General features: G+C 39.4%; 1 protein-coding gene across 7 annotated transcripts in view; it reads right to left on the bottom strand.

Moving 5' to 3' along the window:
• LOC124123194 (homeobox protein OTX2-like) overlaps positions 1–27,103 on the bottom strand; it is a 56,399-nt gene that overhangs the window by 6,631 nt on the left and 22,665 nt on the right. The window contains exons 1-3 of one of the 7 annotated variants that reach the window (XM_046486520.2): positions 26,941–27,067; positions 4,326–4,394; positions 2,117–2,173 (exon numbers count right to left, since the gene is read on the bottom strand). In XM_046486520.2, coding sequence (XP_046342476.1) covers positions 2,117–2,123 — 7 coding nt within the window. In that variant the 5' untranslated portion in view covers positions 2,124–2,173; positions 4,326–4,394; positions 26,941–27,067. Of the gene's footprint in view, positions 1–28; positions 2,067–2,116; positions 2,174–4,325; positions 4,395–4,593; positions 4,865–26,940; positions 27,068–27,103 lie in introns of those variants that run through there. The other 6 variants (XM_046486490.2, XM_046486498.2, XM_046486513.2 and 3 more) reach the window with 6 other exon arrangements.

The raw sequence follows: 27,103 nt of genomic DNA, 5'->3' as shown, positions 1-27,103 counted from the left end.
GGCGACGTGTTGGAGGGAAAAGACGTACCTGAGGGCAAGACAAAAACCTCGGTCCCCACCGAAACGCTGCCCGCGACATATGTGGACAAGAAGATCGAAGTTTCCAGCCAACTTAAGCTATGTGCCTATACAACATCTCCCGAGCCCCACCGACTCACAATAAATACTATGCAAATACGTAACGATTTATACGGAATATCAAACTGAGATCACATGTTGTTTCAAAATGCGCTGACATTCTCGACCGGGGCAAACCCGTATTGTCCTTCACAAGTCAGTTCTTTTCAAAATTTGTACAAGTCAATTTAATTGTGGTTTGAACCCAGACCCAATTTCACAGATTGGAATTAAGCAGCATATGGCAATGTGAAGGGCGGGATGGGGTCGTGGTGTGCACGTGCATTCCCCGACCCCTACCAGCCTCTCTCTCCCTCTTCCCTCCAAGACAACGCCGGGTAATATTAGGGTATTTGAGTCGAGAGGGTCTAAGGGTGGGAAGTGTGGTCCCCTGGGGTGAGGAAAGTCTTATCATTAAAACAACTGACTGAAGACGACCCTGTCGACTGCTTGTCCCCATGGCCTACACGTGTTGACAAAGCTGTCACCAGCTGAGACATATAGCAACTTTTACACATAATTGGATTTTATCGAATATCTGACATGCTACCGTAAACTCCATATCAAACTTTATCACAACTGAAAGAAAAATTCTTATCCGCAACCGGGGGCAGCCTAAACAGAAGGTGGTTAGCACAATCAGTTATAGTAAATATAGTTAATAAGCACCTCTTTGTGTAATAAACTGCCTGACTCGAACGAATTTTTCTGGCCTAATTTGTAGACTTCAAGTCTCAGCTGTGTATAGCCGATTACCCGTGATCCAATAAGCTATTCATAGGGCTGTGTAATAATGTGTATACACACCATCGCAAGCCTGACAATAACAGGCCGGCTTCCCTCACAAGCCACGCGATGAGAGGGTCAGCGGTCACCCGTGGGACACTGGCTATTTCTTATATCACGGGTAGAACTCCCCTCATTCGTCCATCACTCTGATGACCCTACTCTCGGGCGAGCATGCGGAAAATTAGCACTAAATAGCGAGCAGCGGGGACAGCGGTTTTTCAATTATTAATACGGTTTAACGTAGCCTTGACGATGGATAGCAGCGGGGCGTAACATGACGTTCTTGGTGTCGACGATGTCGCTAGGAAGCTGTTAGACAATGCATGCTCACGGGGCTGTCTTTTGTTCGCCGTTAACGATGCAGCGAGTGCAATCTAGCTGATGAAATATATATAGTCCGATGTTACCGAGCTAAAAGAACTTCCGTCTAATTTGCTATTTCAAAGCTTGCTGTTTGCTCTAAGACGAAAAATACATCGGCAGAGAGCTATCTGTGTCCAGAAATGGTTACTTTCAGTTGAGATATTAATCTAACAAATGTATTTATAAAAAGCCCAGCTACACGTGAGACCCGCGCGTGCTATACCGATGTTCGGATCCGCTTCAATTTCATTTAGTGTAGCTTTGTTGTGAGGCTGGTGATTACTCCGGAGATGCCCTAGCTTCAATCACTGCATCCCAGTTCAATGTTGATGTATTAATCTGGTAAATGCTAGGACGAGCGGGGAGTGCCTTTGTTGCCCTACCCGAAGTTACCTGACGAGCATTGATTGCTACCAGACAAACTGCCACGGTAATTAGTCCCAGATCCAACAACCCCCAACACTACAGCGAGTCATTTCTCGTCGCTATTACAACTTAATCTAACCTCGCTTTACAAATTACTCCGTCTCTCAGTGCACATATGTGCGCCATAATTATCGGCAAATCACTCGAAACGGCTTCTAAAGAGCAGCGGGTGATTTGAGCGTAAATTGATGAATTATTGAGGTAAACAATGACATATTTAATCAGAAAGTCACGGCGATATGCATGGACGAGACGTCCCTATCGGCGTTAAACATCACATGCATTGAAGGTTTAGCTCTTCTAATACTCGTGTGTTTGTCTTTAATTGTTCATCCCAAATACACCATAATAAAACTAGTTTCAGGTATGGGTGTGTGGAGAGGGTAGGATAGTAGATAGGTAAGTGTTACAATATACATACTCTTCATTTGGGCAGTGCTTGAGGCCGGGTCGGCTGCAGGATAAGATTGGAAAGGAGCTGAAAAAGGGGGAGATAATTCCGTCAAAACATACATATACAAAACTTGGGAGTAAGTTTTGAAAATATGACATGGTAAAAAATGATATTTTCACGATTAAACATTTTTAACACTTCTTTCGGTTATTTTATAAATAAACGAGAATAAATCCAGTCGGTTCGTTAATTCATAATAATTTCAACCCTGTTTCAGTCCCGTGTTTTAGATTGTAAGGTAATTATTTCAGAATATAATTGAATAATTTAGAGTACACATTATTGTAAAATTATTTTCTAAACTAAACGTTTTCACCATAATGTGTAAATGGATATGCCTGGCTATCTGACAATTCCTCTAACATTAAAAGGAGATTGTGCTATTTTTTAAGGTGAACGTGATGTGGATGTCTCGTCGACTATTTGGACTTCCCCGTGGAAGCCGGACCCACAAGGAAGAGGCACAGCCCGAATATTTGCTTTCATCTTAATTCGTCACCAATGTAATTAGGTCGACATTATGGCATCGTTTTAATTCTCAGTGGTATTTACAACGAGTCAGTTCAGAAATAAACTACAAACAGTTGTTGATTCACTAAGAAAATTGGGTTACAAACATTAGAGATATTTTCTAAATTATTGAAAATATTATTGAAATTAGAATCATTATTAAGTGACGTTTACATAAGAAAATATATTTATAATTTTAACTATTAGTTCGACGCACAATAAAAATAGTATAAAACTGCAGTCTACACGTCGAATCTTTGTTGTCCGTGTCAAGTATTGCAAGTCTCATAGAACGGCCATTTATGTACACTGTTTGTGGACAAACTGCAATAGCTTGGGTAAACATTTGACCATTTGGACATACTTGTTACAACAAAACATTATTCTTAGACAAAATAAAATAGCAAATAAACAAAACAGGTTTGAACTTACATAATTCATGTATGTTTGTTTTTTTAAATATTTTGATATTGACGCATTTTACGGAAAGACGTACACTCCTTTGAGGTGGAAAAATTCAAAAATAGTATATGCCAACAAAAACATGCGCAGTATCGCGTGTTGCAAACAAACAACTGTATATTTTAACTTGTTTTTAACGAAACTGTGAATGACGATTTGTCTTTCACAGTTTGCTGTGCTGAGATTTCTGAAAAAACAATTTCACTTCCTGTATATCGCCATTACTTGTAAAATAACAGTACATTACAGTAAATACAAATAATAAATACTTGTAAAAACATATACACCATTATTTTCAAAAACCGATGAAGACATATCGAGCCCATTTTGATGCTATTTGTGAGAGGAAATATTTTGAATACAGATAGCGTGATAATATTTATTATTACGTTTGTACCATGTGCTGAAATTTCTGCCAGTTCACACGCCCCTAAATTAAATAAACGTGGGTACAAGTAAAACTTGCCTGTATGTTGGTGTATATATCGGGTACCGAGAAGTGTGCAAAGGTATTCCTTGTGAACCACGTTCAGATAGGCACAGCAAACTACCCGTTACTTGGCGTTAGCGAGTCGGGGGGAATATGCGGGGGTACTGGGCGGTGTGGGATGGGACATTCCTATATAGGGGGACTTCTCCCGGCGATGAGTTGTTATCATTATTGGCCCACCGAAGAAACAATACCTGTGTTCCCAAACTCGCTTACCTGACTCAGTACAATAGCCTTAATTACGGCCCCTTTGTCTCAATAGAGCAATGTTTATACTCTGATTTGGAGCAATTTTCAAAATACAGTTGTCACTAATTAAACATTATTTACAATTGTGAGCAAGGGTAATGTGCCAGTTTTAGTTAAAATTATTACAGATAAAATTGAAGGACAAATCATATTAATTTCACTGTGGGAAAACATTTTAAATCATTCAGAAAAGCACACGAAATGATATTTTACATTGCTAATATCCGTAACCTTAATTTGCCATTATATTGACTGTTTATATCGATAAAGTATGGGAGCTGTGTCATGGCGACCCAGGGTGGCGATAGGAACCGTTCGGGTGGGGCAGCGTTTCTAGTCCTATCCTTAAGGGTAGGGGTTGTGGGGGTCGGGTAGGACAGCCCGGGGGTCGAACTCGGGACATGAGATCCGGGACAGGCACCCGAGAGACAGAACATACGGAATGTCACAACACACTCAACTTACCTTTATAGGTAGAAATATCAGTAGCCAGTTTGGATGTTTTCCTCACGATAGTATCCAAGTTTTGTCGACCTGTGAAAGGAAATCCAAGATACTATGTTAGTTGCAATCACATGGGCAGAGCCGCGAGGCGAGTGACTCGCTTGGAGACAACCTCACAAGTGCAGTTTAACAGGGATTTCGGGGCTTAAACTTATTAAAGTAATATGTTGGATCGCAACGTGTAAAGCATTAAGTGAAGAAATGCCATTCCTAAAAGACTCGTACTTACTTTGTGAATGTGGCTTAGCACCGTAAAACCCGCTTACGTCTGATAAATGCGAATACTCCTGATTGATCACACAGCATCTTATCGCCCAAATAAATAATAATAGCCACGCCTTCAATTCCCAGCGAGCCGAATCAGCGCCCACCATCAATTACAGCTGGTCCGCCATTGGCTGACGGTGACGAGCGATCATGTGACTGACAGCGTGGTCCACGCCCCCCGCGCTGACAGGGAGGACAACTCGTTGCAATGTGTTGAGGCCGAGAGACTTTGAAAGTTGCATCTATACATTGAATCTGTTCGTAATCTCCCTCGATTCGATTTAGCGCCATTGTAGAGAAGCCAGTCACACGTGTGTCTCAACCTCGTCGTTCTTCCGTTGTGCAAACACACAGACTTTTCTACCGGTATTAAATGAAATAAGATCAACTAAGATTTAAGTTGGTTAGAGGTTTATAATAAGAACTCAGTTTACGAACGAAATACAGTGTACGAGAAGGCCTCAGCTAGGATAGACGTGTATGTGGGAATATTCTATATTACGGTTACGAAAAGAAAATATCAGAATCCTTGGCGGTGTCATTAGAAAATTGAGGATGCTATGTGTTGTGAATGTGCTGTATAAAAATCCGACCTGCGTCACGGTTCTACAACGGTCGGGGCAAGGAGAGACCTCCACTATTCTATAGGGGCTATTTCACGTGCTACATGCCGATCACAAGCTATAGAAACACCCAACTTTGAGGATTGAATACATCATGAACAGCCGCCATTGATAACACAACAATGCCAAGTGAAGGCATTTGGATGACATTCGTATTGGAACATAGGACTTGAATAGCACCGACAATTTCTACCGGGGACTGAACCAGCGACTGGTCTCCCCTCATTCTGTTAGAGAAACTGCATTATAATATTTCAATCTAACGGTTACCACAGCATTCGGTCTTGTCAGAACCACCCATTCTCCACGGATGTAAACAAATCAACGTTCTCATACAGTTTCTCGTGGACAATCCTTTGCATACATGTATCACATTTGGACGGGAATTACCGTTCCTTTATTAAATTATTCCGGTGTGCGGTACTCCAGTTATTTGACAATTACATCATTAGTTTTATCGGTTCTTAATCAGTTTTATTACTAATATTAATTAATAAATGTCCCCAGGCCGGATGACGCCATGGGGTGGATAAAGAGGGTGGGTATGTCTGGCGCAACGAGCAAACAGATAAATGGTTCATAGATCTACTTCGTGCAAAACGAATTCTTACCCACAAACACTATAAATTAGAATTTTCAATGGCCTAATGATTACAAAGCCGGTTATTTTGTGGGTTTACACAGTCAAGACAGTTCAGAACCAGCATAATGAGATAATAGTTGTTTAATTATTCCCTATATGTAATTCATGATATAGATGAAAAGCACAAGCGCACCTAATGAAACAAACAGACTTTTTGCATAAATATTATTTTGCTGCCCGAACGTAATAGCGAAAATAGTTAATATTAATATAAAACTAGAATAGGTCACTCAATTATTATTTATTGTCACAATCCGTATCGGCACATTGCGGTATATTTTATAATCATGAAGAATTCAAATGTTTCTTAATTATTCGTGCCAAATCTGGTTGATCATGAATGTAATGCCTCATTTCGGCAATAAGGTTCATCATGCACTGTATGAAAGAGTGTGTATGAAAATTCTATAATATTTATTCAGATTCCATACATGGAAATATTTTTATGTAAACAATAGAATTGATACAACGTGGATGTTTATTCCAAAATGACATAACCCAACACTCACTGAACCAATTTAATTTTCTGTATTTCATGTCGTAGAAAAACGTTCCACTAACATTTTAAGTGTCAACAGTCACGCTCATTTGTGCCAAAGCAACCTTGTTTCGCTTGCCATATTTTCTGTTACATGTATTTTTATCAATCAATCTAACGGACAAACACTTGCACTGGGGAAGTGTCGGCAGGTATTGTGTTGCGGTCACCTGTGTATACACATACAAGTAAAATACAGGTAAACTCACTCGCATCACCATCTACACGTGTAGCGCTGTTATTGTTTTAGTGTGTTGATGTTGCGGTCATCAGTGCCACATGTTGACATTAACAGGTAAGACACCTCTCCATCAGGTAAGTGTTGACGAAACAATGTCGAAACACCATCTCAATCAGCACAGTACAGGTGAGCATTGTCCCAGGTGAGAATTGCATGTCACACCTGATTGTTCTGTTTCAAGGCGCTGATTGAGACAGCGTTAGCGTAATGTGATTATGCTCAGATACGCTTTGACACCAAAATAATGACATTTAAGTCTATCAATACGTGTATAACTTGATTTAAAACCTACAAGATAAATCTTTTCTAAGACTCTAATACACTAATATATTTCAATAAAACATAGACATCAGCAAACATATACATAACATTGACAATAGCTTATTATAATAATCGGTTAAGATAACTTATCCGGAAATAATAATATTAAAATTAATATTATGAACCAAACATAAATTAATATATTTCCTGTCTTGTTTGTATTATTTTATTTTCAAAGATGCCTCTTATTAGAAAAATATCTAAAGGTTTATAAACAAAGGGTGAAATAAGGCTTTACCTCATTTGAATAATTTTTACATTTACTTTCTAACTGTATTTCTAAATAAACAGCATAAGATATAACAATTGAAGCAACTTAACTCACTTCATTAGTGCATTGAGTAAATAGAGCTCACTTCATTAGCAACCCTAACGGTGAGAGCCGGGGGAGGGGGGGGGGGGGGGGGGGGAGCACTCTACTGTCACAACACTGATACTCAAACACAACAACCCCCGTAATTACATCCTTGTGTTGTTATGGGATTTATCGCCGTAAAAACACATTAGTGGTGCTTTTAGGAAATCACCACGTTTTGTATCGTGCGGCTTTGGTTTTCGCTGCCTTTGGAAATATAATAGTTTCAATATGTGTAATTTATGAAACACTGCCCTTAACATTTTACAGTTTAGTCTCCTATTGTGACTCAGCTGTGATAATTATATGCCCATATACAATAACAGCGCTACGGCATAACGATCACACGCAATTATTACACTTATAGTAATGCTGTGTTTTCATACAGTTACAAAATTGTGGATATCCATGCTAAAAACGACAGCCTTTGGGTGCTCTTTGTCCCTTGATGAAATCAGGATGCATCTTTATATGCTGAGTATTTTATTAGAACATGTCAAATTCAGATCAATAACATTTCTTTAAAATACATAATTCCTGGAGTAATCTTGAAACAACCAAGTGTTTTCGTTTTACATATCAGAAATAAGTACCGTTCATATTACCAAGCAAGTCAACAATAATGTTACGAAATGATGTGTGATTAGTAGCGGATTAGGGATGTTACGGGTCTGTGATCGGGCTAAATCTGTACCCTACAATATACGCTGTAGACGAGACGATACAAATATTCTGATCCAGTAATTTATTCCCTGGCTATATAAATGTATGTCATGTATATATCCGATTTGTCATGCTGTTGCGTGACTACCAGTGAATACATATGTATATTTCTATCACTCTGTGTAGGTAGAAATTCATCAGTGTAAAACAACTACATAAACATGCGCTGCATATATCCAGAAACATACATGACATCGCGCGGTGTATATGTACAATATCAATATAGCGTACAAACAAGCACATGCTCGGAAGTCTTTTGAAGATATCGATCGTATTTCTTGAGAGAAAATCTCGACCTCTACCGATCTGTTACACGATTAATCAATACCTCAGTTTTCCATTCATAACGTTATGTTTAGATCAGCTGAAAATGGTCTTAAAGACAGAACCGGATCGCCTTGTAACTGTCTGGGTAGACGCATGAGAGTCTAAAAGTAGACTTGACTTGCAATATTAAAACGTATTTCATACTTTTTTCCCCATGTACATTACCGCTACAGTGATTTTTTTAAATATGTAGCTATAAAATCCCACTGCTAATAAAAGTGGATGGTTATATAAATCATAAGTGATATATTGGTAGAGGTATAAACCTATATTTATACCTGTCGTATGTCTGTATCCTTTATTTAATTCAGCGTCAGAATTATAAGCATATGCGATCAATTGGTTCTATCAAACGTTTGGACATTACTCTGTTTCATCAGGTAATGCAAAATGGACTTAAATATGAAAGCATTTGAATGTGTTAAAATTATTTTACCTTATGATAGTGTTCTGAAAGAAAATACTTTTAAATTATTTTTGAGATAATAAATACTGTATATAGTACGTATAAATCACATGTCGAAAATTGAGAGTTAATAAACCCGTCTATAGTTTTGTCACCCAGTGGTCTCGAGACAGGCTAATTGTCCGTTATTTATTCCAAATTTCCATTTTGTGAACCAAATTATGGTATAAAATACTGTGAAAAATTAAGTCGATCAAAGTATGTATGCCCTCTGCGTCAGTTGCAGTTGGGGGCAGATATCAAAGCAAGATAGAACCTGCATGTCAATTAAATCCCGTTCACTGCATTTTTAAACAGATTTTGTTTGATCATGCGTAAAAAAATCTGATTGGCATTAACTTCACAAACATATGTGACACACGACACATGATTTTATTATTTCATAGATGTATTAAATCATAATTTCGTTTAAAGAAAAACAAGCGGCGTCAATTCTTTCCCGCCCAGGCATTAAGGGACGGGAAGGCTCCCAAAACGTGTCAGGGGAGAGTTCAAGGAAAGCCTCACATACAACTAACTGTGTGATGTAACGGTCTGCTATAGCTTGTGATGTAGGTTAATCCTTCGGGGCCAGGTGAACATAGAAGCGTGTATACCAGGAACGATATATACCTATGATATATGTATAATGCAGGAATAATAATAATAATAATCATCATCATCATCATCATCATAATGACAACAACAACAATCGTATAAGTAATAGTAAAAGTAGGTTATTAAAGTGAGGAAGAGAATTTATGGATGTCAACTTCTTTATTATGAGGAACACAACGTTTCGGAGTACATGCTTACTCCTTCATCAGGTGAATGGATACAATGAGGCGAAGAGCATATATATATATATATGTGATACGTGTATATGTGTATCACTTCTAAATGCCTTTCTAAGACTTTATTAAAGTGCCTTGGATACATATACTACTCAAAAGAAGTTAGAGAACACCAGATATTCTCATATGACTAGAGTTAATCTATCATGTCTGTTGGTATTGCAACGCAATCTTCAAATGGTGGGTGTTGTTTAATTTGTTTAATATACATATCAATTCAGCACAACTTTGTGCACACCGGGCCTAGCTGGATCTAAAATAGACTGTTAAAAACCCCACATATATGATATACAAAAAAATAACAATATTTGGAATAACTAAATTAAAGATCCTTGGCATCGTATAACATCCGAGGATGTGTCCTCAGGATAAGATAAGGGATGAGGAAATCGACATGTTTTTCAAATTATTATATTTTTTAAGAGAGAATGTTTCCCATCTGGGCATATAACGTACACTGCATGACAACTGGGTATATACCAGTACAGTGTATCCCATCTGGGTATATACTGGTACAGAGTATCCCATCTGGGTATATACTGGTACAGAGTATCCCATCTGGGTATATACTGGTACAGAGTATCCCATCTGGGTATATACTGGTACAGCGTATCCTATCTGGGTATATACTGGTACAGCGTATCTTATCTGGGTATATACTGGTACAGTGTATCCCATCTGGGTATATACTGGTACAGAGTATCCCATCTGGGTATATACTGGTACAGAGTATCCCATCTGGGTATATACTGGTACAGAGTATCCCATCTGGGTATATACTGGTACAGAGTATCCCATCTGGGTATATACTAATACACTGCATCCCATCTGGGTATATATCGGTACAGAGTATCCCATCTGGGTATATACTGGTACAGTGTATCCCATCTGGGTATATATCGGTAAAGAGTATCCCATCTGGGTATATACCGGTACAGAGTATCCCATCTGGGTATATATTCCGGTACGGAGTATCCCATCTGGGTATATATTCCGGCACAGTGTATCCCATCTGGGTATATACCGGTACATTGTATCCCATCTGGGTATATTCTAATACACTGCCTCCCATCTGAGTAGATACCGGTACAGCGTATCCCATCTGGGTATATACTGGTACAGTGTATCCCATCTGGGTATATACCGGTACGTTGTATCCCATCTGGGTATATACTAATACACTGCCTCCCATCTGGGTATATACTGGTACAGTGTATACCATCTGGGTATATACTAATGCATTGCATCCCATCTGGGTATATACCGTTACAATGCCTCCCATCTGAGTAGATACCGGTACAATGCATCCCATCTGGGTATATACCGGTACATTGTATCCCATCTGGGTATATACTGGTACATTGCATCCCATCTGGGTATATACCGGTACAGTGTATCTCATCTGGGTATATACCGGTACATTGTATCCCATCTGGGTATATACCGGTACAATGCATCCCATCTGGGTATATACCGGTACATTGTATCCCATCTGGGTATATACCGGTACATTGCATCCCATCTGGGTATATACCGGTACAGTGTATCTCATCTGGGTATATACCGGTACATTGTATCCCATCTGGGTATATACTAATACACTGCCTCCCATCTGGGTATATACTGGTACAGCGTATCTCATCTGGGTATATACTGGTACAGTGTATACCATCTGGGTATATACTAATGCACTGCATCCCATCTGGGTATATACAGGTACTGCATCCCATCTGGGTATATACCGGTACAGCATATCCCATCTGGGTATATACCGGTACAGTGTATCCCATCTTGGTATATACTAATTTCTTGAATCCCATCTGGGTATATATACAAGTACTGCATCCCATCACTGACATCGTATAGCATCCGAGGGATGTGTCCTTAGGATAAGATAATGGGCGGGGAAATCGACATATTTCTCAAATTATTTTATTTTTTAAGAGAGGAGGTTTCCCCCTTTTTGAATGATGTTAGAGGACTACTGAGTGTCTGCTGGATGCTGACACACCCGGTAACTAGGGCTCCTGATACCCGAGCTCCCTGTAGCAACAACCATGTTTATTTGTCGTTTTATGTACCCGAGCTTATATTTCCTGTTGCTCGCTGTAACGCCAGCTGGTAGTGTTTCCTTATCTGACACAATGAGTGTTTAATCCTGGTAAGAAACTTCTGTTAAATATGACAAACGGCTTTGTTTGACCATATAGCACTGATGGATGGTACAGCGACTGCAAGCGCCCACCACACTATCCTGTCGCCGCATCCTACCCTAGTATCACCGCATCCACCCGGATATATTCAGTGTATCACACCCTGTTTGAAATACACTATATGCCACCCGATATATACATTGCATACCGACCCGCATATATTGAATCCACCCTGCTATATACCGGTACATTGCATCCCATCTGGGTATACACCGGTACAATGCCTCCCATCAGGGTATATACCGGTACACTGCATCCCATCTGGGTATATACCGGTACATTGTATCCCATCTGGGTATATACCGGTACATTGCATCCCATCTGGGTATATACCGGTACATTGCATCCCATCTGGGTATATACCGGTACACTGCATCCCATTTGGGTATGTACCGATACATTGCATCCCATCTGGGTATATACCGGTACACTGCATCCCATCTGGGTATATACCGGTACATTGCATCCCATCTGGGTATATACCGGTATATTGCATCCCATCTGGGTATATACCGGTACAATGCATCCCATCTGGGTATATACCGGTACATTGCATCCTATTTGGGTATATACCGGTACATTGCATCCCATCTGGGTATATACCGGTACACTGCATCCCATTTGGGTATATACCGGTACACTGCATCCCATTTGGGTATATACCGGTACATTGCATCCCATCTGGGTATATACCGGTACACTGCATCCCATTTGGGTATGTACCGATACACTGCATCCCATTTGGGTATATACCGGTACACTGCATCCCATTTGGGTATATACCGGTACACTGCATCCCATTTGGGTATATACCGATACACTGCATCCCATTTGGGTATATAACGGTACAACGCTTCCCAGCCTGGTAGATAAACTTCCGGGCAAAAGAAAGTATACACCCATGTTTGGTGGTGCCAAAAATTGAAACGAACAAGAAATGTTTTGGTCAAATCCAATTTTCAAGTGTAACGGTTTTTTTTTACCTGCAGTTTACACCGCATAGAGGTGTAGCTCAAGTATCCCTTTTGGCGTACGTACTGTTTACTGCCCACATCCATGTTATCATACAAACACCAGGCACCGTGATTTATGCAATTGACTTTTCTCTTCATCGCCAAAAAAGATCCAACTAGATCGCGCAGATTCTAAATTCAGATTTTATTACTATGCCACAGTGGGTGACTTATTCTGTTGTCTAAGGAGTTAGTCCAACGATAACTCCCTCAGGAGGCTTAAGCATAGTCTATCATACAGACCCTATATATCCAATACAGCCCATGCAAGTCTATAATGTTTGGCAAGTCTAGAATACTGCAGTATCTGAAAATGAAGAAAATCTCTGGGCCCCGCCTTTTTATTACATTTTACAACTATAATTTAACAACTGTTTTTTTCTGTAAAATATGTTCATTTCAGAGACTAGATGTTAGTCTAGCTTAAGCACAGATTAAGCGATGCTCATGATGTCGATCACTAGATTGTCTGGTCCTGACTCGATTATTTTACAGACCGCCGTCATATAGCTGGAATGTTGCTAGAGTAAATTGTTAAACAACAAACAAACAAACAAACTTAGCGTCCCATTACAAATGACGATGCGCGCCAGACAGGGGTCACACTAATCTGACGATGTCTTGCATAAGTACCAAATACCAATGAGCACGGAAGCACCATATTACTGCAATGTCTTCCACATCGCAACCTGAAATGCCGTTTATACTGCCTCTGATATCCGCAGAAAGCCCTTCACATACACCACGCTTGTCTTACTTTGTTAACAACCTCGTTGTGATGCAAAATATCGCTTATTTTTACTGGCAATACGGATGTTTTGTAACATCTGTTTTTCCTCCTTACGGATGAAAAAGCATGGGTAACACACACCTTAAACTCTAGACCCATGGAGCAGATATAGGGATGTTTGCCTTGCCAAATCATCATCATCATCATCATCATCATCATCATCATCATCATCGTCGTCGTAAGCGTCGTCATTATCATAATCATCATCGACGTCGTCACCATCATCGTCGCCGTACTATCGTCTTCGTCGTCTCCATCATCGCCGTCATCGACATATCATCATTATTTTATTTTTTTACTTATTTTTTTAATATTTTATTTATTTATATTATTTGTTTATTGAATAAAATGGGATACATGATAAACTCTAATGAGTTACTTTCAAAACTACAATATTTCTAACGGCGTACAGATTCCACTAGTTTCTGCTTTCGGGGTCCTGTTATATTTTCATCACGGCCTTGGGACTGAATCATTGGGACTGTCAACCGATGATCTAATGGATTGAATTTCTAATATGTTTAATTACGTGCTGGGACTGTTGGTGTAGTGACTGTGGATTGATCTGTGTTGGAGTGTATTGGCAGTGTCGCTGAGCAGATCGATGGCATTACTTAATTGCCATACCTGGACCTACATTGCTGGGATACATTTTTAAACGTTTTTACCCCAATTTATTTCTTTGACGAGCTTTTGACCCATCGTAAATTAAGAATATGTGCAACTAGCGCCGTCTTGTTAATGAAACAGTACCGAGGACGTTTCCATTGACTTGCTACAGAGCAGATTCTTGTACCGGTGATGCTTCAAACCAGAGCTATTTAACACAAAAAGCTCTCGATCAAACTGACCGTTTTTGTTTCACCTGTTTGGCGTGCTGCAGGGGATTTTATCCGCCCGTGCGGGGCTGGAAATTACAGAGCGGCATGGGCGAGATCATACGGCAACGCCATGCAAGGTGCGCGAACATACTCCATTAAATTAATTTAGACATCTGAGCAGTGAGCTGCGCCATTAGCAAGAAATTAAAAGGGTATTCTGTCTATTCTAATAAACTAGCATAAACTGACAGAAGTCATCAGGTAGGCCGCGAGCGTGCACATCTGGTCCGTGCAGGTAGGTGTCACAGAACGCCATGTTGCAGGTCGCTAAAGTTGGGGAGGGGGCAAAATATACCGGTGTCAGCTGGTACTTTATGTTTATTGGATCATGAATAACCACAGGTTTATTCATACATGCCAAGCGGGTGTATATGGCGGTTGTTTCTGTCAGTGTCACGTGGTTCCAGCTCGCAGGTTCATCCTTAGATGTTGCAATATTTTACATACCGTCTATGTTCTCCTTACCTGCTAATACTGTTGTTTTGATACTTTAACAGTTATCAGCTACAACGACACTCGCTACACGCTGTTCTTTGTAGCTGTTCTTTGTGATATCATACCCTGGCTACAACAGTTGAAAATGTATATGTACAAATGCCCTTTAAGCTGCAGAACATCAGTAATCTACACGGGAATCTACACTTCAATTAATTATCTCATATTCCAGGGTCAACAAAAACGAAAAAAGTCGTTTTAAGACATTATATTCTAAAATGCAAATGGATTCAAAACGTACTGGGTCGATATTGTTGTTAGGTTAGCCTTCCGCTGGTTGCTATTGACAGAGTGATCGTTAACTAATTGTTGTTAATAATCTAATGAGCAGCTAAATACCGACCTTCTCTTGTGTCTTCATCATGTAAATCTGACAAGATTGTTTAACTAGTCCGTTAATTAATTAGGTTGAAAGTATTAATTAACTCGCGGTTTTCACGTCGATGAGCAACGCAAGTCCTTAAACAGCGGTGTCTTCAGAGTGGAAAATGATACGTATTTACAGATGGGTCCTTAATTACGGCAGTTGTGTAGATCATTTTGGTGATGTATATGGTTAATTAATGCAGTTGATGTGAATAGAGTTAATCATTCACGCTTTGAAGAAATAATGTGTTTACCTAACCACACTGTTGTCATTCATGATCAATTAATGGGGTTCCATACGTCACAAATTTCACAAATTACTACCAAAGGTATATACACACACAGAAACAAAGATAAAATACCCAAATGATTTGTATACGTAATTACAGATAATATACACTATATTTCAACTGCAAGGGATTATTTCAGCAGAGTGCGACTTCAATCAGGGTCATCAACTTCTTTGATAGGCATTTAGAAGTTGGAGTGCTAAGTAAGGATAAGAATTTATGGATGAACAACATTTTTATTACAATTACAAGAACCACACTCTGTATATCACTTGCTTGATAACGGTGTTAGAACCTACACCGAAACGTCGCTCTTAATTGTAATAAAGAAGCTGTTCATCCATAAATTCTTACCCTTACTCTGAGTCATCAAGTCTACCATGCTCCATTTTCAAGTATAAAATAAAGGCTATAATATATGATTTCGCCATCGGTTACCTATCCAGTTTGGCGTTTATCGCTATATACTGGAAAAAAACACAAAATCTTAAAATATTAATCTGGATGTTTATATCACTTTTGACAATCATTGTTCAAACTGAGGATCGCTACAACGGCATTAGACACAGGAATAGCATTCGCTACAATATTGATGCTTATGTATAGCGTGCTTTGTCGAGTACCCGTGCTCTTAATGAATACAAACAACTCTGTTATTGTAGACGTCCTTCTGTCACTCGCCTACGTATTTTTCCTGCATCGCTAGCTGCATGGAATAGCATTTTCTTCAGCAGCACAACACAAGTATATCTGTATGCAGGATATATGTCATCTATAAAAGTCCTGTGAATGTGTATAGAGTGAAACACTGTGAAACCCCGTGAATGTACATGGAGTAAAACCCCGTGAATGTATATTGAGTAAAACCCCGTGAGTGTATATGGAGTAAAACCCCGTGAATGTATATTGAGTAAAACCCCGTGAATGTACATGGAGTAAAACCCCGTGAATGTATATTGAGTAAAACCCCGTGAGTGTATATGGAGTAAACCCCAGTGAATGTATATCTAATAAAACGTCGTGAATGTAAATGGTGTAAAATCCTGTGAATGCATATGGAGTAAAACCCTGGGACTATATATATAGAGAAACCCCGTAAACGTATAAGCAGTAAAACCCCGTGAATGTATATGGAGAGTAAAACCATGTGAATGCATATAGAGTAAAACCCTGTGAATTTATATGGAGTAAAACCCTGTGAATGTCTTTGGAGTAAATGTGAATGTAGAGTGAAACCCCGTGAATGTATAGAGAGTGAAACTAAGGCTCCCATTCATTGCTAAACAACGAAGGAAAGTATTATTCATCTCCGCTTAAATGCTACAATCGTATTTTTTATTAAAAGAAACACGATTTTGTAATAAAATGAAAGCAAAGTGATGGTGATGTATGGATGTTGCTGCCAACAGCGATGACGAGTGGTGAGACGCAGCGACCAGGTTCCCTGCTGGGGATGGGGGTATGGGCCATCGAGGCGGTTCCAGGGAATCGTACTGTTTGATTGTAGGTATAGTAGTCGGCAATATTTACACCATACCACTCCTTAAACCCACTTCTTTAACAACCAGTAATTACCCACAGCGACAATCAACAGAGGACAACGAGTATCGGCAAAACACAAACAGCTGCGGGAGCACCGTAAGCGGGGTTAACAACGGCCCCTAGGGTGCGAGCTGGGACCCTTGCTGGGACATGCTGGGGCCGATATGAACTCCAACAATTTACTTACAAGAAGCTAATTACGCGTGCGCAGGAGATTCACGGGGAGACTATACGCGAGCACATTAGGACTTACAATAGGACAGTTAACTCCCCATCGGCTCTCGGCCCGCCGACTAAATCCCTTGGGTAGAGACCTGGCTGGGATCATTATGTAGATTAATGTAAGTACGTATATAGATATCGGCAACTCCAGAGGGATTAATTCACTAGTCCGGCACTGATCAACCCCGTAATCATATACAGCCAAAACACCAGTATACAAAATTAGAGAAATTGACTTCCGATTGTGTAAATAAATCCTCTGTTACACAATCCAAACACATAGATTGTCCGACAAGCACAAGCCTGTAGTTCTCCTTGGAATACCGACATACTATACCTTCACTAATTTTCACATGTGTTTTACTATATTTTTCATTATTTTCACGTGTAAAACGTTTTTCCACTCATTTTTTACCCGCGCACCGAGAACCCACAGTGGAAGAATCTACATCGACACGTCGCTAATACAATAAACAAAAGTTGAAAATATTACATTTTGTTAGTCATCTCCCAACTTCTCGTATAGCAGTCAAACAGTTACAACTCATGGTTTCTTAACCCTTTTCTGTCCCCCGATTGGCAATGTATATTCCTGTTTTCACTTCGATCAGCGTTTAGAAGTTGGTGGAACAACAGCTTTACGATAGCATAGCCGTTTACAAAATAAACTTAGCGCTACGACTTTCGTAAACCAACGTTAAAGTATAGGAGTTACGATCACCCTAGCGCTAAGATCGCTTTGTACAACGGCACCTTTGCTTAAGAGTGTTATAGCCTAAAGGCAAGTATTTCTTCATCGTAGAGAAATAATTAAGTTTCATACTTTCAAGATTCTTACTTTGGTTGAAATGGGTATAAAACCATTTCTAACTGGCACCGTCTTCATGGTGTACCCTCTCCGGGTGTAAATGTCCTTATCAATACAACTGAACGCGGAATTCTCCGAGTATTAACAAGGGTGCCATTCAATATACGTTGACGCAACTCAGATTATTGGCCCAAACCAATTATGCAATGATATCAATATAATCATAATGTAATCATATGTCAATATGTTGTACCCTGATCTTCACCAGTGGGCGACAGATCCAACGGAATCTCGAGCCCGGGCTCGTGAGACCGACTTAGCGAAAATGGTCGTCTTTAAATTATATTTGTCACGTGTAAAAAAACAGAATGTTACAATTTTAGGCAATAGCTGCTGCCACAATTCCACAATCAGAGAACCCTGTACGTGCAACACACGCATTTCTGGGGGTCAATGATGTAATACAACCTTGGCACTACGACTGTCGTAAGTCTCTGTGAAGAAATGGGAGTTACGATCACCTTAGTTCTAAGATCGCTTTGTACAACGGCACCCAGGACTGTCCCACGCAAGTTTATGTCTTCAAACAATACTGTCTACTCCGCCACCCTCACCCCCACCCACCCTTGCATGCTGTGCCACGCCCAGTCAGTTCCTTCCATGCAACTAAGAAATATTATCTGCCTTAATGCAATCATAACGCAGTCAAATTCACAGATCTCAATTGTTTGTCCATGGGTATTATTCGAATTGGAAAAAAAAACAAGTTCACAAACAAATAAAGTCATGAAAAGCAAAGTTTATTGGTGATGACACAGCCTTGATCTTTTGCTCGCATTGCGTCTAAAGTTACAAATAACATGTGCTGCCTGTAGCTCTAACGTCATCCCCCCACACACCCCGCCGGTGGGAAAAGTCGTGCCACACCTTGGTGGAAAAACAACTCGTGATGTGTTACTTTGTATGTTTACTGTATTTGTCTTTGTTGGGCGTTCTAAACGTTCGGACGACAGCACCCAGGTGCTATGACGTTGTATTTGTTTGTTTGTCGTATCATTCCAGCTATATCATGCTAGCCTGTACATAACCGCGCCTGGATAAATCGAACCAGTGATTGATATTATGAACAGCACTGTCGGGGTGCGAGGGCACGCATTCATCTACGTCACTGACCACCCGGTGTATAGTGCCTCTTACGACAAGCATAGTTTACTAGGTATACGTCAAGTATACGTTACTGGGCATACAAGCATAGGTTACTGGGCATGCAAGCATAGTTTACTGGGTGTACGTCAAGTATACGTTACTGGGCATACAAGCATAGGTTACTGGGTATACGTCAAGTATACGTTACTGGGCATACAAGCATACGTTACTGGGCATACAAGCATAGTTTACTGGGTATACGTCAAGTATACGTTACTGGGCATACAAGCATACGTTACTGGGCATACAAGCATAGTTTACTGGGTATACGTCAAGTATACGTTACTGGGCATACAAGCATACGTTACTGGGCATACAAGCATAGTTTACTGAGTATACGTCAAGTATACGTTACTGGGCATACCAGCATAGGTTACTGGGCATGCAAGCATAGTTTACTGGGTATACGTCAAGTATACGTTACTGGGCATACAAGCATACGTTACTGGGCATGCAAGCATAGGTTACTGGAGATACGACAAGTATACGTTACTCGGCATACAAGCATACGTTACTGGGCATACAAGCATAGTTTACTGGGTATACGTCAAGTATACGTTACTCGGCATACAAACATAGGTTACTGGGCATGCAAGCATAGTTTACTGGGTATACGTCAAGTATACGTTACTGGGCATACAAGCATACGTTACTGGGCATGCAAGCATAGGTTACTGGATATACGACAAGTATACGTTACTCGGCATACAAGCATAGTTTACTGGATATACGTCAAGTATACGTTACTCGGCATACAAACATAGGTTACTGGGCATGCAAGCATAGTTTATTGGGTATACGTCAAGTATACGTTACTGGGCATACAAGCATACGTTACTGGGCATGCAAGCATCGGTTACTGGATATACGACAAGTATACGTTACTCGGCATACAAGCATAGTTTACTGGGTATACGTCAAGTATACGTTACTCGGCATACAAACATAGGTTACTGGGCATATCAGCATATGTTACTCGGCATACGACAAGAATAGGTTACTGGGCATACAACAAGCATAGGTGACTAGGCATATCAGAAAAGGTTACACGGCATACAAGCATAGGTTACTGGGCATACAAGCATAGGTGACTAGGCATATCAGCATAGGTTACTGGGTATACGACAAGTATACGTTACTCGGCATACAAGCATAGTTTACTGGGTATACGTCAAGTATACGTTACTCGGCATACAAACATAGGTTACTGGGCATACAAGCATAGGTGACTGGGCATACGACAAGCATCGGTTACTGGGCATACAAGCATAGGTGACTGGGCATACGACAAGCATCGGTTACTGGGCATACAAGCATAGGTGACTGGGCATATCAGAAAAGGTTACTCGGCATACAAGCATAGGTGACTTGGCATACAAGCATAGATGACTGCATCTTCTCTAGGCAAGATGTTAACTGACTTAAAAACCCTTAAAATGGCAAAGTTCTGCTAGTCAGTATGATACCTTAACTACTGGGCTATTTGGCAAGGACTATAGGACTAGTGCTAGTTTCTATCGCTGCTAGTATGGGTATTTTGTACCATGGCCAACAAACAGAATACTGACTGTCACATCGACTTCAACACAGGTGCAGCATCCCTGGATATAAATCTCTTTATGACCCAAGGTGCTACGAATGAAATTGCACAAAGCTGTGCATTAATATGACTTTTAACCGTGAACATTAATTGATTGTGACATCAAACTTAAACTAGGGTTGTAGCTGCCTGCCCCAGACACCACTACCCGCCGTCCGTCACGTGACCGGTGTCCTATTCGACATGGAGAGCCCTCGCCAGAAGCCTCTAACATATTAGCATTTAACATGAAACTTGAATTTATTAAATTGAAGTGCTGTGGTTATCGAGTGGCGAGCACGTGGACGCTCTGCTGTAGGAGGATATATCCATATGCATAGGGGGGTGGCAGTTATTGCCTTCGAATGTGTCATGAATGACGACGAGGCACGAAACCCCTGTCACTTTAAGTACAAGACATTTCAATAAACGGATGAAGAAATTAACTTATAATTGACAAGGTTTTTTCAAGTGCGGTGTATTCCTGACTAAACTCGTGTTACTTGCTTGGCATAATGTCAGGAGGTAATTGAGAAAATTCAAAAGGTTTTTAGCATTTGCATCACTTAACGTCACACTGTGCGTTGGTCTTATAAAAATGAATGAAACTCCCGAGATATCATTAAACACTTATATGTACATTAATATACATTAAACAAAATGGATCGCAGAATATCAATAAAATTTATATTAATTCAAACACGCCATTTGACGGACAGAGTGGCACTAAATTATTAATCTAAATTAAATATAATGCATTGATGCGATTTTTTAAACAGGAAAATGAACTTTATTATAGTGCCTTATAGTTTTCGTATGTTAAATAATTGGTGATGTTTAAACAGCCGTTCTACAGTATGTATGTATATATACCATGTTTTAACTTTGTGAAGTAAAACCAATGTTCAAGAAGCTAGTTTGGAGAGCGTGTGTTTTTGTTTGTTTGTTTGTTGTTTAACGGCACACTCAGCAATATTCAAACTATTTTACTTCGGTCTGTAAATAATCAAATCTGGACCAGACAATCCAGTGATTGACAGCATGAGCATCGACCTACGGAATTGGGATACCATGCCAAGTCAGCGAGCATGACCACCCGATCCCGTTAGGTGCCTCTTACGACAGGTATGGGCTGCTGAAGACCAGATATAACCCTGAACTTCAAGGGTAAGAGAGTGAGTGAGATGAGTTGGTCTGGGTGTGACGCCAGTGTCAGCATTCTTTCCCTGATAGGGGGGTACGGGGGGCCCAGTCGTCTAAGGCGCCGGAATTCGCTGTGCAGAGTTGCGTCAGGGCAGGGCACGCCAGAAACCTATGATTGTAGGTTCGAATCCCTGTTCGCACCGATTATGTATCTAGGTTTGTCAGCACCATATCCGTGCTCGTGGGTTTTACCAAAGTGGTAAACGTCTGAGACCTGCATCACTTCAGGCTTTCCCTTATGTCACTGTGGTCCAGCGTACTGTGAGAGATATACTCGGAGTGGCGTCCGTCGCTGACTCATCATGTCGGTGAAGTCACGGTATTGGTGTTGACACACCAAGGGTCATAGTCGGGATAAATCTGGGATTCGAACCCGTGACTGCAGATTCTGGCACGGTGGTGCATATCTGCAATTCGGTTCCTTAGACCAGAGTAGGTGTTGGTATATGGTTGGTCACTTTGAATATATAAGAATACCACTTATTTTTCCTTGATGACCACAGCCTTGTGGTTATATATATGCCCTTACTTATAGACAGTACATGTGGTCGACAGCGGGACTCGTTAATCCATTCATGTAGATCACTATTTAGATGGTGAGACATCTGTCTTCCTTAACGAGTCAAAGATAAAAGTCACGAATTGAAAGATTCTTTAATGATACGCAAACCAGTTTCACCACATAAAACACATTTCCCCAATACCAGTACCTAGAAGTGTTGGCCTATGATAACGCCATACAGGTCTATGTTAGTCTGGTAATACCATATGGGCCTGTGTTGGTCTCATGACGCCATATGCTTTGTTTGTTTATTGTTTAATGCCGCACACAGAAATATTGCAGCTAAATGACGGCGGTCTGTAAATAATCGTGTCTGGACCAGACAATCCAGTGATTGACATCATGAGCATCGATCCTGTTAGTCGCCTCTTACGACAAGTATAGTCGCCTTTTACGGCAAGCATGGGTTGCTAAAGACCTATTCAACCCCGGATCTTCACGGGTGGGCCTGTGTTAGTCTGATAATGCTATATGTGCCTGTGTTAGTTTGATATCGCCATGCAGGTCTATGTTTGTCTGATAACGCCATGCAGTTCAATGTTAGTCTGACAACGCCATGCAGGTCTATGTTATTCTGATAACGCCATGCAGGTCTATGCTAGTTTGATAACGTCATATAGGTCTATGTCTATCACTTAAAAAAGTTTCGGGATTTATATTTTTATTTCGTTCGCCGACTGTGTGTCTCTGTCTCTGACGCTGCATATATTATTTATTTAACATTTCCAACGTCTCTAACCCTCTATATATTATTTATTCAACACCCCCCAACGTCTCTGAAGCTGCATATGTTATTCATTTAACTTCCCCAATTACGTCTCTCACGTTGCATATATTATTTATTAACATCAGCTACGTCTCTCACGCTGTATATAGTATTTATTTGACATCCACAATTACGTCTATAACGTTGTATATATTATTTATTTAACATCAACTGCGTCTCTCACGTTGTATATATCATATAATATTCCAAACGTCTCTAACGCTGTATATATTATTTATTTAACACCCCAACGTCTCTCACGCTGTATATAGTATTTATTTGACATCCACAATTACGTCTATAACGTTGTATATATTATTTATTTAACATCAACTGCGTCTCTCACGTTGTATATATCATTTAATATTCCAAACGTCTCTGACGTTGTATATATTATTTATTTAACACTCCAAACGTCTCTAACGTTGTATATATTATTTATTTAACACCCCAATGTCTCTGAAGCTGCATATAGTATTAATTTGACATCCACAATTACGTCTATAACGTTGTATATATTATTTATTTAACATCAACTGCGTCTCTCACGTTGTATATATCATTTAATATTCCAAACGTCTCTGACGTTGTATATATTATTTATTTAACACTCCAAACGTCTCTAACGTTGTATATATTATTTATTTAACACCCCAATGTCTCTGAAGCTGCATATAGTATTAATTTGACATCCACAATTACGTCTATAACGTTGTATATATTATTTATTTAACATCAACTGCGTCTCTCACGTTGTGTATATCATATAATATTCCAAACGTCTCTAACGCTGTATATATTATTTATTTAACACCCCAACGTCTCTCACGCTGTATATAGTATTTATTTGACATCCACAATTACGTCTATAACGTTGTATATATTATTTATTTAACATCAACTGCGTCTCTCACGTTGTATATATCATTTAATATTCCAAACGTCTCTGACGTTGTATATATTATTTATTTAACACTCCAAACGTCTCTAACGTTGTATATATTATTTATTTAACACCCCAACGTCTCTGAAGCTGCATATAGTATTAATTTGACATCCACAATTACGTCTATAACGTTGTATATATTATTTATTTAACATCAACTGCGTCTCTCACGTTGTATATATCATTTAATATTCAAAACGTCTCTGACGTCGTATATATTATTTATTTAACACTCCAAACGTCTCTAACGTTGTATATATTATTTATTTAACACCCCAACGTCTCTGAAGCTGCATATAGTATTAATTTGACATCCACAATTACGTCTATAACGTTGTATATATTATTTATTTAACATCAACTGCGTCTCTCACGTTGTGTATATTATTTAACATTCCAAACGTCTCTGACGTCGTATATATTATTTTTTTAACATTCCCAACGTCTCTAACGTTGTATACATTTTTTATTTAATATCAATTACGTCTCGGACGTCGTATATAATATTTATTTAACATCAACTACGTTTCTGAAGCTGTATATTTTATTCATTTAACATCCCCACAACTCCGAAGCTATATATATATATATTATACAACTACGTCTCTGGCGCTGTCCTTTTTAATTAATATAACATCCTAGCGTCTCTGACGTAGTATACATGGATTTTATTTATTTGACATCAACATATCTCTGACGTTGTATACATGGATTTTATTTATTTGACATCAACATATCTCTGACGTTGTATACATGGATTTTATTTATTTGACATCAACATATCTCTGACGTTGTATACATGGATTTTATTTATTTGACATCAACATATCTCTGACGTTGTATACATGGATTTTATTTATTTGACATCAACATATCTCTAACGTTGTATACATGGATTTTATTTATTTGACATCAACATATCTCTGACGTTGTATACATGGATTTTATTTATTTGACATCAACATATCTCTGACGTTGTATACATGGATTTTATTTATTTGACATCAACATATCTCTGACGTTGTATACATGGATTTTATTTATTTGACATCAACATATCTCTGACGTTGTATACATGGATTTTATTTATTTGACATCAACATATCTCTGACGTTGTATACATGGATTTTATTTATTTGACATCAACATATCTCTGACGTTGTATACATGGATTTTATTTATTTGACATCAACATATCTCTGACGTTGTATACATGGATTTTATTTTTTTGACATCAACATATCTCTAACGTTGTATACATGGATTTTATTTTTTTGACATTAACATATCTCTGACGTTGTATACAAAATTTATTGAAAACCAACCACGTCTCTGACACTGTAGTGTAGTTGTTTAAGCAGATAAACGTCACAGATTCACGACAAAGACTATTATCACACAAATTGTCCATAAGCTGCGGTGAAAAATATTTATGTCTGCGGCAGAAAGAAACATTTATTCTGTCATTTACTAATGGAGATGTCTATCCGAACATGATACAAGAATATTTGCAAGGACGCGGGCAACATTCACCTCGCCATCATCTCGGCGACTACTGTGACATATCCCCAACAATGTCGAACGAAACAGACCGATTGGTTTGGCCTTGATAGACTTGTATATGCCTTGTATATAAAATGTAAATTTAGAAAATACGCAGTTTTATGTTTTCGACTCTTCCATTAAAAACCGGTATTTTAAAAAGCAATATATTTTATAATAGTTCACCCGAATATACATTCAAACCAACCATATGTGGATATTGGAAGAATGTTTGTCATTAGTAATTAAAGACATTGGGAGAGGTGTAAGTGAACGCATATTATCTGTAACGAATGAATAATTAATAAAAGACATTTTTAAGATATGGAAATGTAATGATAAATGTAATAAACAAATTATGTTAATATTTTCAATAAAGGCATCTATCGTGACTGATAGTATAGACCGAAAATTCCTTCCACTGGGTCCAATATCCCAAAGACGTCAGCGTGCACGCTAGTTAAACATGGAGCAGCATCAACTACACTGTGCCGTCGGTTGCCGTCATTTAGCTTGCAGAACGTACCCGCATCGGTGGAGATGAGCAAGATCAGAGCGCGCTCAAACATCAAACACTGACGTTACATGTGATGGATGCTATCCCGTGTACCAGGGTAGTCGCCAGACAATGTCGTACAGGGTTACACCACCAGCCACAACATGACCTAATCTAGAGCACCCGGTGGCCATGAGCATGACCAAACAACGACACAGCCACACCTTTTGCGGGTGTACAATGTAACAATATCACGTCATTAAACAATCCTAATTTAACGAATATGCCCCCAAACTCCCTGCCCTCTACCCCTTCGTACCTGAAGATCGGTGTACAGTCAGGTGCTTCGTCTCACTCCCATGTCGGCATGTTTGATGTCTACCTGCACAGGTAGAGAGTAACGTAGAACTGCGAAGGGGACACTATTGGATATATGATGAGATTGATGGACTTTATTCTTCCAACACAAGTTAGGATATTGT

Source organism: Haliotis rufescens, unplaced genomic scaffold, assembly GCF_023055435.1.
Source record: "Haliotis rufescens isolate VD_foot unplaced genomic scaffold, xgHalRufe1.0.p SCAF_3, whole genome shotgun sequence".
Lineage (NCBI taxonomy): Eukaryota > Metazoa > Mollusca > Gastropoda > Lepetellida > Haliotidae > Haliotis > Haliotis rufescens.
This window is presented reverse-complemented; position numbering and strand designations above follow the sequence as displayed.